Raw genomic sequence first — 15813 nt, 5'->3', positions numbered from 1 at the left:
GAAACTGTAGTTTTTTTTTTCCCTGTTTCATACTAATGGATATATAGTACATATAATAAAGCTGCTGTGACTTACACTTCTTAAAATTGTTCTAGAAACAAATAAAATGAAACATTTAGTATATAGCGTAATTGTGACCGTCACAAGCCCTCCCAAAGGAAGGGTGAGCAAGGCTTTATTAGGGGGAAATATATAAAAAGAGAGAGCAGTGCTACACCGGAGAGAGTGGGGATACATGGGTAAAGGAGTTTAGGTGGACATTAGAGAGAAGGGCGAGAGCAAATCTATTGATATAATGTGAGAGGAGTGAAATCTGCTTTATCAGTGTAGTGACATGTATAGAGAATATTAGGGGGGACATCCTACTGCTCAGCCACTATGAAGATGAAGGTGAACAGAGGGAGTAAGTGTGTTCTTACAATAGGGCAGAGCTTTTTGTTGGAATCAAACATTTCTAAGTTATGAGAACTATCCCGAGGCCACTGTGCATCCACAACAGATGTGCGTGTAAAAGCACAACTCGCGCCGGGCCACCAACTAAGCCAATCGGCCCCTGATCTCACTTTGTTGGTTGTGTGTCTGGTCTTTAAAGCTGATATCCGGAGTTTATGAAAAACGTCTCAATGTTCCGCCCTAAACAACTCCACTTCCTCCCCTGCCCCTGCCAGTTTACCAGAAGCCACGCCTCTACTTTTCTGCAGGACATAACAAGGTAACATCGGGTCACATCGTTATAGGTCTATGGGTCAGGTATGAGCCAAAATCATATTTACCTGTTTGCTGTGGTAACGCACAGCCTTCTTTCCATGCACAGTTCTGCATTCACTTTGATTGACAGACTCAAAAACAAGAAGTCGAAGCCTATTGGCTGGTAGATCACAGCGCTCGTTTCCATTTGTATAGGGGTCTATAGGACAAAGGCGGGACTTATATACATTGACCTATATGAATGACCACCGGCAGTAGACCATAGTAAAATACGTGAACATAAATTTCTCAGAAACTTCGGATATCAGCTTTAACCAAGTAGTGAAAATTTATCGCTGCACTGCAGCATCAGGTAGGGTGCGTGTGAGGAGCGGCGGCAGCGCACACCACAGAGCTCCTGTGAACAGCGCTCCAGAGAATAATAAGTTCTTGACAAAAAACTTGGTGGCAATTTTGGTCCATGGAGCAAGTTTTTAGGGGCATTCTTGGCTAAATTAAGGGAGGGCCAAATGGCCTGTGGCCATTGCTAATTTCCTTCACTGTGCGCACTTACATACTTTATCAGTGGGAATTTATTGTTTCTATCGTGGGATGATATATTCTTATTGGTGGGAATGTTTTAGACGATAACATATCGCATATTCTTAGTCGACGATCAACAAACCCCTCCCCCGCATCGCAAACAGCACCATCCGATGAGGCCATGCAAACCCACCCCAGCCCCGGCGCAAACTCCAATGCTCCCCACAACACCCGCCCCCCATTACTGCAAAACATACCAACCCACCGCATCAATACCCACGAAGACCACCAGAAAACAAGGTCAGCACCCAAAGAAGAAGAACACTGCTGCACACAAAACTGCTTGAGCACAGAGAGACATTGCGACTTAAGTCCCCAGCCACACCAACCCAGGACCCCCACCCTGTCGCTCCCAGAACTAAACTCTGTACAGTGTCCCTGCTGGCAAGGGAGAGGCAGGACCCCCACCCAATGGGCCAATATTTTGTCTAGGCCCACCCTCGACCATGGCTGTGTTCTGAGTGAATGTATGAGGACGGGTGGGGTGTGGTGAGCCAGCCCCCGCCTAACAACTATTGAGTATATAAATGTATGTAGAAAATTACAGCGTGTCTTTCGATGTCTTGAAAATTACAGGTTAAAAACAAACATGTATAGTATTGCAATCAAAGGACAATGGGGTAAAATGTGCCTCTAAATATATCACAAGTAGACGTTTGATTGAGGAATTGATCAGAAAAGAAGAAGAGGAGGAGGACGGAGGAAGGAGACAGAAGGTGCATCAGCACCCTGAGGCTCCTCCAGGATTAGTGCAGTGAATGTGAGCTGAAACAGCAGACCTTCACACAGATTAAAACCTTCTTCTGGCTACATATCTGCTGCAAGGAAATTCTTTTCAAGTCTCCTATTGGTGAATCATGCAAGTGTGAAGACGAACAAGCAGATGGCCTTCCCTCCTCCGCCCCTTCTTCTCTCCATCCGTCCTCCCTCTTCTCACACCAGACTTGTCGCCTTCCCATCTTTGCGCCTGCTTTGCCTCCCGAGCTTGTGAGTGTGTGTTTTAGTATGTGGGTGTGTGGTTGGATTTTTATTTTATTTTTTATATAAAAATATATATAATACTGAACAGACTGAACAGGCTGATGCATCCTGACATTTTCTCCAGAGAAAAGAGAAGGAACGAGAGTACTCTCATCAACAACCACCACCTCCTCTTTCTTTCTTCAAGGATTGAAAGATGCTGTCAGCAATGACTCGCCTTGTTCAACACTGACACACATGCCCACACACACACATAAAACACTTTTCTTACACAAAAATGCACGTTCTTCATCCATGGACCAGACTTTCCTCTGAGAGCAAAACCATTTTCACTTTCTGGATGCGACAGGAGGAAACGAGGCTGACTTGAGCCCAAGTCGTGCAGTTACTATCGGACAGACTGAAAAGAAGTAACAGGTTGCAAATTAGGAGTGTGCGTTGCCATGAATCATGAATCCGACGATACCGTACAATTCACGATTTGCATGTCAAAATACGATATATTCCGATAATAAACAATACCATAGACAGGTACATCGCGATATAAATAATTACAAATGTCACCTTTCCAAGTACAAAATGGTATGAAATACACTTTATTTATTTATTTTTAAACTTGCAAGAACAGGTAAATAACCAACTGTAAGTTAAGAACCAATACGAAAGACAAGTGTTATGTTTATCAAACTGTCAAATTACAGATTCTTATTCTGTTAAGTTTATTTATTTATTCATTTAGTTATTTATTTAGTTATTTATTTATTTATTTATTTATTTATTTTTAAGTATTCACATACATCTATAAAAGTGCCCAGTATGTTTTATGAAAATAAAGTGCAATCAACTTCCAGCTAAAATGCATTGAGGAGTGAGGTAGATTAATAAGGTCTGATGTGGTTCACTGACACCTAGTGACCGGGCGTTTACGTGCTATACATATGTTAGCGCAATAAAGGTTTTCTTTTTTTGTCAAAAAACATGATTAAAAAATCGATTTAGTAATTTTTTTGAACAATACGATAATCGCACGGTGAAATTTTGCGATTTATTGCAGAATCGATTTTTTCTTACACCCTTACTGCAAATCAGTCACAGTTTATTACAGATTTCAGAAGTTTTTTTTCATTTATGTTTGACTTTCTCCTCTTCTTTCCTGTCCACCTGCCTGTGTTTCACACCCAGTCCCTCTCCCTCTCGTTCGCTGTTTATTTCCAGTGCCTGTCGGTTAGACTTCCTTTTGCTGACATTAAAGATGATGTAAACTTGTGTAAGAATAACTACAGCCATCAGGGACTCGTTATGTGTTGTATTCAACACACGGACACAATAGAAACCAACATGTGCCTTCTATTCATTATATTTCACCAACATACGTTTTACTTCCTCTCAGACTTGCTTAAAGAACTGTTAATGTCCCCCTTGTCACCAAACCTAATGCTTTTCTCCAACTTAAGATAGTAAAATTTATTAAACATTTCTATTTCATTCTTGTTGAAAAATTAAAAATTAACAAATAACAATTTTTTAATAATAATTCCAACAGTCTAAAATGAATTATAGGTAATCTTTGTCCTTGGTCAACTCACTATTAATTAAATTCAACTTCATTTATATAGCGCAAGTTACAACAATAGTCATCACAAAGTGCTGTCAAAATATAAAATACAAATATAAAAGAGAAAAAGAAAAAAAAACACAAATCCACATTATTATAAACGTCTTACTGTATGTAGCATGCTTTTGTTAAAAAATAATAATAAAAATTATTATATTCTAAATCCCTTAAAATATGCATCTCTTAAAAAAACAGCAGTCTGTTTTCATCCACATACAAAAATTAAATATTAATGTAGCCTTGCTTCTGATTCCCTTCCCTGCCGGTAAAAATTAAAAGGCTCAGGTCACCCAAGGACACTTTACAATAACATCAGAATAATAAAAACAGTGCAATAAATAATATAAAACAGAAAAAAACAAATGTATTACCAGCTACGGTTAGACATGGGGATGTGCTGCACTTGGCTAAGAGACAATAAAAAGAAAAGTAGACAACAATAATTTGCTGGAATTAATATGCGGAGGTCAAGGACACTACAAAGCGATCAGCGCAGAGGCCTCTGAAGAAGACTGGCAGTTGACAATAAAAACATGTCAGGAGATCAAATTATATTTCCTAATAAACAAATTAAACCTTAACATATTAATAAAAAGGAACGTGCAGGGTCACTTCCTGTACGTGTCAATTAAACCTGTTTCAGCCTCACTATCGTTGATCTGATTTGATTTAGATGATTTGTTGGTGAGATGATAAGCTGGTAAACAGGACATTAATCAAAACTGTTCTCTCACATGCAGTCGAGCACTTTTTGATTTCAGCTGTGCTTTTTTTTTATTTTTCAGATCCTGAGTAACAGAAAAGGTTTGCTTCCAGAGCCAAACCTGGCCCAGCTACTCACCAGTATGACCAACCCTGCTGCCCTGCAGATCCTCATGAGACCCTATCACAGTGGGAAACGAGGAGGTGGGCATCAATGTCCTCAGTTCTATATATAAAAAAAGAAAAAGTTTTGTTAATTTAACACAGGGTAATTTAATGCACTGTATTTAAAAAAAAGTCATGTTAGTTTAACACAGGGGTCTGCAACCTTTACTCTCAAAGGAGCCGTTTAGCCTAATCTGGCCTGGATTAAAGTCCTTCTGGAGCCAAAAAAATACTTTCTCAATGAAGACAATACAGTGTATTGAATTCTATACATAGTTTTATGAGTTAATAGATTTAACTTGAATTTGATAATACATGATCATGTCGATCAACACATGCTAATTGCTAATTTCTTGCAGCATATCGAGCATGCACATTAAGGTGGCATAAATCTGACCTCACACAAATACAATCTCTTTTCTTCCAGAATATTCTTTTTGTTAGTTTACTTATCTTACCAGGGATTTAAAACTTAAGGTTAGCCACAGGTGTAGGGAAAGTTGATGGTCTGTAGATGTTGCACAGTGTGATTTAGTTTTTAGGTTAACACATTGTTTTATCATAATTTTATTTGAAGTTAATGTCATTAATCATCAATACCCTGTGTAAGAAATAACAATTCATTGTTTTAATATTTTTTTTAAAGCTACAAAGAGCCATTGCAAAAGAGTCAAAGAGCCACATGAGGCTCTAGAGCTGCAGGTTGAAGACCCCTGGTTTAACATAACGTGAATAAATATACTTGACATTTAAAAGGTTTGTTAATTTAACATAGGGTAATTTAATGCACTGTAAATAAAAAAAGTCATGTTGGTTTAACATAACATTTTTGTTTGTTGAACGATCAGTAGATGAATAATTTTTAGTAAACATAACTTTCATATGTGCAACCTATGGACGTGTTTTTTTTTAATGTAAATTCAACAGACTTTTTTTTGTCCTTAAAAGTTATTAAACATAAAGAATGAATTTCTATCAAAAGATAAAACGTCTTAAGGTTTGTTTGCTTGCTGTATTTTGTTTGTAAAACTAAAAATATCTACAATTTCATTTAACTTTCATTCTGTTGCACATTTTTTTTTTTTTTTTGTTATCTTTAACATTTAAAGTCCAAACCTTATTCTCTTAAATCATCCTTAGGCTTTTAAGGGGCAGTAATCAGAGATGTGCAGCATGCGTCCGTCCCTCTCCTCTGTCCTCTGATACACTGTAATCATCTCATAGACGGCTTCATTATTTGATGAATGACTAATCAGGTATTAAAATGAAATCTTGTGACATTAGCAGAACAAGTGAGAACAGGAAGGACAGGAGATTAGAGGGGGTGGGGGTGGGGGGGTTGAGGGTATCTCTTGAATAAAGGCAGACACGATTAAAGTCTAAAATTAGGCCCTTTATTAAATGTTAAACTTTTCCAACCCATTCTGGAGGAAGCTGCCATTAGCATTGACGCTATAACATTTATTATGTTCGCGTCATTGGAGGAACTCACATTTACAAAGAGTCAAAGAAGTGCGTAGGGTTATAAAAGAGTGAATAAAATGAATGTCAGCTGTAATAATTTGACTGTGAATATTGCTTTTCTTTTTCTAATGTTTTGTGCAGTGCATTTTTCCTCCTCACTTTCTTATTATTTCTGTTACTTTTAACCTTTTTAAAGTTTCTTTGGACAGGTGTTGTAAATTAGCACACGTGCTAACACACTCAAAACAATACATCTGGGTAACTAATGTAGATCAAAAAAAGGGAATAATAATAATAATAATAATTATAATAATAATAATAATGATGATGATAAAACTAAATATATCCACCCGGAATGTGGTTTATGGTGCAGATTATTTGAAATAAAAATACTACATTTATTTTAAAGTGATGGGGGCGCTAGAATCATGTCCGCTAAACTACTACCATTGTTACAAGTAAATAACATTTCGGTAATTTACTCTTTATTTTAACGACAAATACAAACTTCATAGAATAAATGTGAGAGTCTGACTAATTTTACAGGGAAATAAAACATTAATATCAGTGCATTTTATTTATAAAGCGTTTGCTGTCACAAAAACAATCATTCTATCCAATTGTCACTCTTTATTTTTGATTTCCAAACTTGTCGCTGTCAAATTTATGAACCCAATAGAAGCTTGAATGCATTTCTTTTTTAAATATAATTTTATGTTTGTAAATAGGGAGCAGTTATTACATTGTACTTTTACTTTTATTCATTTTATCCTGCAATTGCAAGAAGATTTTCTTGCATATGTTGTGTATGTTCTTGCACTGAAATGGAGTTTAAATATAATATAATTCACTGATTCTGATTTTTTTTTTTTTTTTAATTTTGGCCTTAATTAAAACATTCAGTTGTTTTGAAAGATTTTGACTATTCTTTAATCAATTCCTTATGTTTTAATGATACAATAATGAGAAAAACAAGATTACTCATTATATCAAAAACAAAAATTCTGTAAAATATACCGGTACATGCTTTTTTTATCTATTTATTTTTGGCAAGGGGGGCTGATCTCTCTTTTACTAAATAAAAATTAAAATCATGAATGATCTTATCTTAAACTTTGGGGTTTAGGGGTGTTGTTTAGGGACTGATGGTGAGGAAGGTAATCCTGGAATTATTAATGAATGCCTATTTAAATAGCAGAACATTCCACTTCTTCACCATAAACACAAAAAACCTGCTTTCGTAGGTTTTTTTCATTATTTTTCATTCTTCTTTCATTATTCATCATTATCCTTTATTCAAAACATGCCGTACGTAAACAACTGGATTGGTTTTTTTCTCTGACACATTATTTCTCCTGTGTTTGCTTGTTGACAAAGTGATTGGTTTGTGCATTACTGACTGTGACTCAATGTTAAATCAATCAAATCACAAACGTGGGCACCGACGCGTGTTGATTTGATTGTTTTTTTAGGAAAGTACAGACGACACAACAGCCTCCCCTTCCTCAGGCCTCCCCTCACCACTGCTCTGCTCACACTGGGAAAAGCTCACCAGGTTATATTTACACCATTATCTACAAGATGTGTATTAGCATGTTTATGATGTATTTACACGTGTTTACTTCCACCCTACAGAATGCCATGCTCGGGAATGGTCTGGTCCTGCAGAACCTCTTACACATGCAGCTCGCTCAGCAACAGCTCCTGCACATCAAAGAGAAAAGCTCCGTAAGATGTTTGTGTGCATTCTTCAGTTAGCAGTGAGGAGTAAACAGCTTTGGAGCAATGCACGTCGTCCTCATCCACTCTTTATATATATTGTATTTTATATGCATCAAAAAAAGTCTTATTGAAAAATAAAGAAAAGGACTTCAAGAAGTTGAGGAACTTAAGTTTAAAGATATGCTGAACCCAAAGAACTATTATATGTAATATTTCCAAATGGGAAGAAGTGCTCCATTCACGTTTAACTCCAACTGTTCTGATGAGGTATAAAGCATCTTATGGTTGCCATGGTCAGAGGTGAAAGTAATGGATTACAAGTACTCGCGTTGCTTTTATGGATACTTGTATTTTTTTGAGTACGGCATATTTCTAAATCAGTAATTTTACTTGTACTTAAGTACGTTTTAAAAGAAGTAAAGTCGTGATTTACATTTCTAAACCCAACCATTATTGACTAAATTATTATTTTTTTGTTCAACTGACATTGTGAAACTACAAAAAATGAAATAACCAGACAACAATCAAATGCATCACATCATAGCCGACCAATCAGATTAAACGTAATGCACAGCGCCAAAACAGCGTTGAATGCAGATTATTTTCTCAGTTTTAGAGATTATAAATGTAGCTATACTTGGAGCACAAGCATGGCGTTATTTAATTTTTTTTTTAAATAATTGTACATTTTGACAAACCTTTTATTTTATACAGATGCCTTTGTGGAAAATTAAGTTCCAAATGTGGTAGATTTGGTCTCTTCCTTTTTGTTTATACATGAGATGTTTACTGTATGCAAGGAAATCGTGGCAAGATTTATTACCAAAAATAAACATGGGGGGTGAAAGTAACTAGTAACTTTTACTTTGAGTACTATTTAGTTGAGCTACTTTTTACTTTTATGTATGACTTACTTGTACTTGTACTTGAGTACAATTTCAGTGAAGTAGCAGTACTTCTACTTGAGTAGGATACATCAGTGTTCTTTACATCTCTGACCATGGTAGCCTAGACTTCTCTGGTTTAAGGGGTCTCCCTGGTTCAGCTGGAAGCCGTGCATGGATCGGCAGTAAGATGGCTGACAGTGGCATCCAAATGCTACGTCAGAATCCGTCCACCGTAACGTTCCTGGTCTTTTTGGGAATAACATCATAACGTCCAAGGAACAGAATGATACGTAACTAAAGGTTATTCCACCATAGATCGTCAATGAAAATATAAAGTAATCCTGATGTGATGACAACATGATATCTGAATGCTGATTGGACGAAATAGAAAAACTACAAATGACAAAATATATGACTGGACCAACAAACTTTTATTTGACAGAGTTGCACATGCATTTTTAAATGTTTTATTATAACTCTTTACAATAAACTACTTCTTCCACAAATTGAAACTAAAACTAAAATTTCTAAAAGGTAAAATAGAAAAAATAAAAGTATACATTTCTTTTTTTCAAGTGCAAACAATATTATTTGCAAAACCAAATCAAAGTTCTTCTTAATACAGAGTGCGAATAGTGCAAACAGAGCCTGACCAAGTATGTCATTAACAACATGCTGCAACTACACAGCCATGTTCTTTTAAATGTTCATAAACTTCTTCTTCCACAAATTGAAACGAGAACTAAAATGTTCTCCTCTTCTTCTTCTTTTCTTTCTCCTGTGTTCGGTTTCTGGCAGGCTAGACGAAGCAAAGGCACATTACTGCCCCCACAGGTCACAAAAAAAAAATCTCGCAAGACAGATTTTTAGAGCGACGAGAAATCTCGTGAAGTTTAATCTTGCGAGATCTCGTGGCACGAGATCCTGTCACACCCCTACCACATATGGGGGAATACTACGTGTGTTTGAGGCTAAAATATTATAGAAATGACTTCAAAGACATTACTGATAATAATGAATGAGTTTTGATGATTCAGCTTTAAACCCAACATCATGTGATGGGTTGCATATTGCTTCATAAAGTTGGTTCGTAATCAGAATTCAGGCTGGAAATCTACGATCTAACCACTTTTATATGGTTTCAATTATATGTAAACAATTATGGTTTTCCATAAATGAGCCTCAATTCTTTTTTTATGCAACAGTGCAAAGCGAGGAACATTTGAAATCATACTATGAATGTTGCATGCTGCATGATTTGCATTTAACTTTGTTCTGCAAAATACACACACACGCACACACACACATGCAAGATTCAAATAGACACCCTTAATTATTCAAAAAGTCAGTGTACTTGAATGTCATTAGTCTACAGTTTCCCATATGTTTGATTTGTAGGCATACATTAATGTGAATTAGTTCTTTTTCATCTTTTCCTTGACCTACATTCAGCTACTTTATTTAAAGTCAGATTTTCATTGAAAGCTGAAACACCTGCTGACGTTCAAACACTTCAGACTTATAGATTGGAAACAGAATTCTGCATTTGGAGCAAATACTAAATTGTGTATTCTTTACCTCACTTGATGTCCAACGTGTGTGGATAAGAAGGAAAGAGGAGGAGATAAGACGTAATTACAATTACCATATGATTTCAATGAAATATTCTGTTTTAGAAAAAATGTGGGTTGTATAATTTTGATTACACTGGAGCCTTAAAGCGTAAATGTCTTATTAGAAATGCAAAAAAGCTGTCAAATATCATTAATTGGCTCATAATAAATATATGAATCATCTTTTTCCATTACACTACATGAATTTAAGAACTTTTTTTTTTTTTTTTAGTCCAGGGTTTTTCAACCTTGGGGTCATGACCTGGAAATAAAACGGGATCACCTGAAATATCTAGTAATAATACAAAAAACATTTTTTGAAACTGACAAAATTTAAAAATTTATTTTTATTTTTTCTCAAATTTAAGCTAAATAAAATACATATTTGGTTTTATTTAAAACTGTATTTTTGCACAATTAAAAAACAAAACAAAAAACATAACACAGACAGAAAGAGGCAGAAAGCTCAAAGAGCTTAAATAAATATTTTCAAATTAAAACCACACACAATCTCAAACAACTGTATTCTATACTTTCACTTTCTCAAATATAAATTAATTAAAATAAAATGCAGCATAAAAATATATTATTGTTTTTTTTTGTGTGCACTAATCCTTTCTACTCTGTATTTGTAGCACAGCACAACAAACAAATAACTAAATTTACAGAACGACAAGAAAAGGCTTTTTGAGGTCGCCAGAAGTTTGTGGTTTAAAAACGGAGTCACGGCAAGAAAAAGATCGGGAACCACGGCTCTGGTCCTTCATTCTATCTTTTCTTCCTGCGTTTTTTATTATTTGAAAATCTCTCTGACCTAAGTGTCTCTTTTACAGATCTTGTAGTCATCTTTGTCTTTGATAAACGTCTTTCTCCTTTGTGCGTGTGCTTTGGCAGGTCTCCAGTCTGCTGGGTGATCCATCCCGGCTTCTGATACAGAAAACGTTGTCGATGCGACATCCAGGGCTGGTGACACTGGGTAAAGGGCTGCTGGGAGACTCTCCTGCAGGTGAGCAAACAGCACGTTGCATCACGCTGTTGACCATAATTCATTTCAACTTTCACTTTATTTTAAATCAATCGTGTGATACTAAAAGTGATGGTTGGTTCAAAGATTCTCTGTTTCCAACATTGTCACAATTTTAAGTTTAGTTTAGGGCTGGGACTTTTAATGCATTAATTGCGATTAATCAATCACTGAAAAATAACGCACTAAAAACATGAAAATGATAAACACAATTTTGTTGTTAAAAGCTCTTTTATTGTTTTTTATTGATTCAATCATATGCCAAAATCCATTTAAATTGGCTTCTCGTGTCAAATATTTCTATGCAATAAATTTAGATCAGGGGTCTGCATCATCTACTCTCAAAGGAGTCTTTTTGCTCATTTCTTGCAACATATCAAGCATTCACATTAAGGCGGCAATTAAATACATCTTTCCCCACACAAATACAATTTCTATTTTCTTCTTTTTGTTAGTTTACTTCTCTTACCAGGGATTTAAAACTTAAGGTTAGCCACAGGTGTAAGGAAAGATGATGGTCTGTAGATGTTGCACAGTGTGATTTATTTTTTGGTTAACCAATTGTTTTATCATAATTTTATTTGAAGTTGATGTCATTAATCATCAATACCCTGTGTAAAAAATAACAATTCATTATTTTAATATTTTTTTTAAAGCTACAAAGAGCCATTGCGAAAGAGTCAAAGTGCCACATGAGAATCCAGAGCCGCAGGTTGAAGACCCCTGATTTACATTGATCGAGATGAATTAATTACAAAGTCTCTAATTATCTAGCTTATTTATTTTAATCGAGTTTTGCCACTAGTTTAGGTTTATTTTCTTGGATTCCTTTTGCACTTTTTGTGGGGAACTGTTTTGTTTTTTCAACCCTCTGCCTCCATTCTGCATCAAATATTGAGTTTCCTAGTCGTTGTGTCTGGTGGCTAATTTGTGTGAATAAATAAAATAAAATTTATGCCTACGAGCCTACATTTTCTAGATTACAATGAACCAGAGACCATTTACAATTTAAATCTCCAGCTGAGACACGCTGCGTTTATTTAAATGGAAATACTACATCACTGTGTGTGTGTGTGTGTGTGTCTCCCTGATTGTGTTTGCAGTACTGTGTGTGTGTGTCTCCCTGATTGTGTTTGCAGTACTGTGTGTGTGTGTCTCCCTGATTGTGTTTGCAGTACTGTGTGTGTGTGTCTCCCTGATTGTGTTTGCAGTACTGTGTGTGTGTGTGCATTTGAAAGGTTAGCTAAAAAGTCGTTAGCTGTGATTATTTGATTGTACTTTGGCGCCATTTGTCTCAGCGTTATTGGATCTATAATTGACTGGATTCTGTTTGTTTGTGTGTGTGTGTGTGTGTATCGGTGCGTTTAGCATGCATGTGCTTCTTTGATGTTTGTGCATTTGTCCTTTGATGTGATTTTTCTGCGCTTTGTGCTTACTCGCGAGTCTACATATTTGTGTTATTAAAATCAAGAGAGAGAGTGTGCAGCTAAGTACAGACTAGATCCATAAATACACATAATATGTGATGATGTATGAGCAGGAAATCCACTCTCGGGCTCTGGGAAGACGGTGGGGCCGATCTGTTAGCTCACAGCCGTCTGAGTGATTCGTCTCTGTCCGAAGGAGACGGAGACGCTGATGGTCATCAGTGAAAAGCAATAGAGTGTTTATCTGGTATCTCTCTGCACCTTGTTTTCATTTCCCTTCACTTTATGTCTTCTCTTTTTGTCTCATATACGTACCTGTTCGCTTTTGCCTTTCTATTCATTTTCTGGAGTTATTTATTCTTAAATATCCCTGTTTTTCTGTCCTTTTATTCTTACTTTTTCTTTTCCTTTTTCTAGTAGTAGAAGATTTATTTATGAGCAATGTTCTGAAAGGGCTTCCATCTGTATTTGTGTATATTTTTTTAAGTTGCAGGATTGTGTAATCCTTGGCTTTGCAGGTTTTTGGTTTGAAATGTCTTTTTAGTAACACTTTACTTTTATACATAAGGCTGATATTGACATGACACCTGTCATTAGCATGAATAAGGTGTCATGAAGGCTGTCATTCAGTGTTGTTTGTTACCTTAACTCCTAACCCTAACCCTAAACCCACTAGATCCCTACACCTAACCCAGAAAAAAAGCCAACATGTCTCTATATGTGTCATAAATTAGCGAAAGGTGTCTTAATTTGCCGAACGACACTGCATGAGATTGAATGTGATAATCCAGGAAATTTGGCTCTAGTATGAAAGTCCAAAACATGTGAAACCGCTTTGTTGATCTTTAATTTACAATATATATTTGAATTATAATAACATTCCAATACAATTGGTACTGGGAACGAATGAATCTTCTCCTGTTTTCCTATGATAAAGAGTCAAAGGTGTCCTTTCTTCTTCTGCTCTCACAGAGTTAGGACCGGAGTCGACCCATAACGCCCCCATCGTCGTATCAGCCCCGGGCGTGATGCCGTACCTGCAAAACAACAGCCATTCTGTTTCTATGGCACCTTCCATTTCCACCTCGTCTTTAATGTCCATCTCCTCTTCCAGTGATCGACCGCCGCCGGTTTCCTCTGGCATGATGGTGAGCTTGTGTCTATGTGTGTTTTGTTCACATGAAACTGTCCATGCTCACTGTTCTATCTACTGTTCCTTCACTGCTCAGTTTAATTCCAGCGTCGTCATTCAGAGATAATCACAGTGTTTCAGTCCCGAGGGCGACTAATGCTCGTCTCCTCTTCAACCTTTTAATGAAACAAAAATTGTAATTAATCCACAGATCAGTCCTCACGAGAGTTCTGGTAAAGAGCTCCACTAGCCTGTTTTAAGGCCTCACTCTGAGGTTTGTACTCCTGGGGTTTTTTGATTATTACCTCCACCAAGCACTGAGTGGAAGGTTACATTTTACCCTGCGTTTGTCTGTCTGTCCGTCTGTCTGTCTGTCTGTTTGTTAGTAAGTTAACTTGAAAGGTTATCAACGGATTAGCATGTAATTTTCAGCAAATGGGACAAGGAACAGGTGATTCAATTTAGCAATGTTCTGGATTACCAATATTACCAATGAGTAAATACCAAAAATATAGGAAGATAGGAGCTGTGCCTGAGTGGCTTATGGGTAATACGTAGTGGTTTATGTGTAATGTAGTAGTGGTAGGGAGGTGCATTGTGTGTATGTCCCGCCCGGTACTCGTGCTGTACTTGGCGGAGGTCTGCGCTCTCCGAGTGCTAATCTGGATTCAGATTTGCTGTGTAATTAGCGAGCAGGAGTTTGTCTCCGCACTGGATAGCGGACGGCGACGCGCCGAGATCATGTATCAATATTTCCCTGTGGATTGTAGTACAGAGCTTGGATTTTTTCCCTTCTTCTGCGAGGATATCAATTTTTGTTGGAATTATTCTGGATTTGTAGTGGACGGACGTAGATTTAGCCGTGTTTAAAGGAGATGTGAGTTACTTTATGTTGTCATCTTGTGTGTTTTTTAGGTGAATTTATCATTTTAATGGTCCTTTAGTGTTTTTATTTTCTTCTTTTGTATCTTTTGTTGTTCTTTTGTGTATTTTTCTGTCTATATTGTCATTTTTGTGTACATATGTTGTGTCTTGGGTGTGTTTTCAGTGAATTTGTCTTTTTAAAGGTAGGGTAGGTGATTTTCGAAAGCGAGCATGATTTTGAATGTAGCTTCCCTGACGGCTCGGCCTTTACCCCCCTCCCCACTCCCCTCTGTGCTCCATCTCACTCACATGCACGAGCGCCAGTTCTCCAGAAGTGGACCTCAGCTCATCGCTTGTGTTGTGTAGAAACTTCGTTGTCTCATTCAGCAGTCAATGCTAAACTTTATCATTATATGTGTTCAAAAAAGTGACTAAAAACTCTGTTTTAACTCTGTCACCGGTGACGCGCTTTGAGTGTGGGCTCGTGCACGCGAGGGGTCGAGAACGAACAGGGAGACATGATTGGTTAAAAAAAAACGAACCGTCTTTTTCCATTGGTCGAAGTTTTTACAGCTTTACAGTTGCTACAGGAGACAGTTTTTCTTTGTTCCTTTTTCAGAGCACATACAATCTTAATTTCTGTCTGGACATAAAGACAATTTCAACCAAAAACTTAAAAAGTGTATCGGAGGAAATTACCTACCCTACCTTTAATGGTCCTTTAGTGTGTTGTTGTTGTTGTTTTTTCACATTTGTCTGTAACTTGTGTGTATTTTTCTCAGATGATGATGATTAAACACTCATTATCAATGAATCTAATAGTGTATATAAAATCAATGTAGGACTACAACTTAGGGTGGAAATCACAATATGTGTGAAATGAGCTGCTTGGTGGATTGTCTGAAATTACACCTGGAAAGTTTGTTT

At 36.7% G+C, this 15813-nt stretch overlaps 1 protein-coding gene across 1 annotated transcript in view; it reads left to right on the top strand.

Moving 5' to 3' along the window:
• Positions 1 to 15813, top strand: part of raver2 (ribonucleoprotein, PTB-binding 2) — an 80486-nt gene that overhangs the window by 58285 nt on the left and 6388 nt on the right. Inside the window, exons 6-10 of the mRNA XM_028444547.1 lie at positions 4672 to 4792; positions 7690 to 7772; positions 7853 to 7945; positions 11334 to 11445; positions 13863 to 14038. Coding sequence (XP_028300348.1) covers positions 4672 to 4792; positions 7690 to 7772; positions 7853 to 7945; positions 11334 to 11445; positions 13863 to 14038 — 585 coding nt within the window. The remainder of the gene's footprint in view (positions 1 to 4671; positions 4793 to 7689; positions 7773 to 7852; positions 7946 to 11333; positions 11446 to 13862; positions 14039 to 15813) is intronic.

The sequence above is a fragment of the Gouania willdenowi genome, chromosome 4 (genome assembly GCF_900634775.1).
Source record: "Gouania willdenowi chromosome 4, fGouWil2.1, whole genome shotgun sequence".
Lineage (NCBI taxonomy): Eukaryota > Metazoa > Chordata > Actinopteri > Blenniiformes > Gobiesocidae > Gouania > Gouania willdenowi.
Note: the sequence above shows the minus strand (reverse complement) of the source record. Positions and strands in the feature narration are given on the sequence as shown.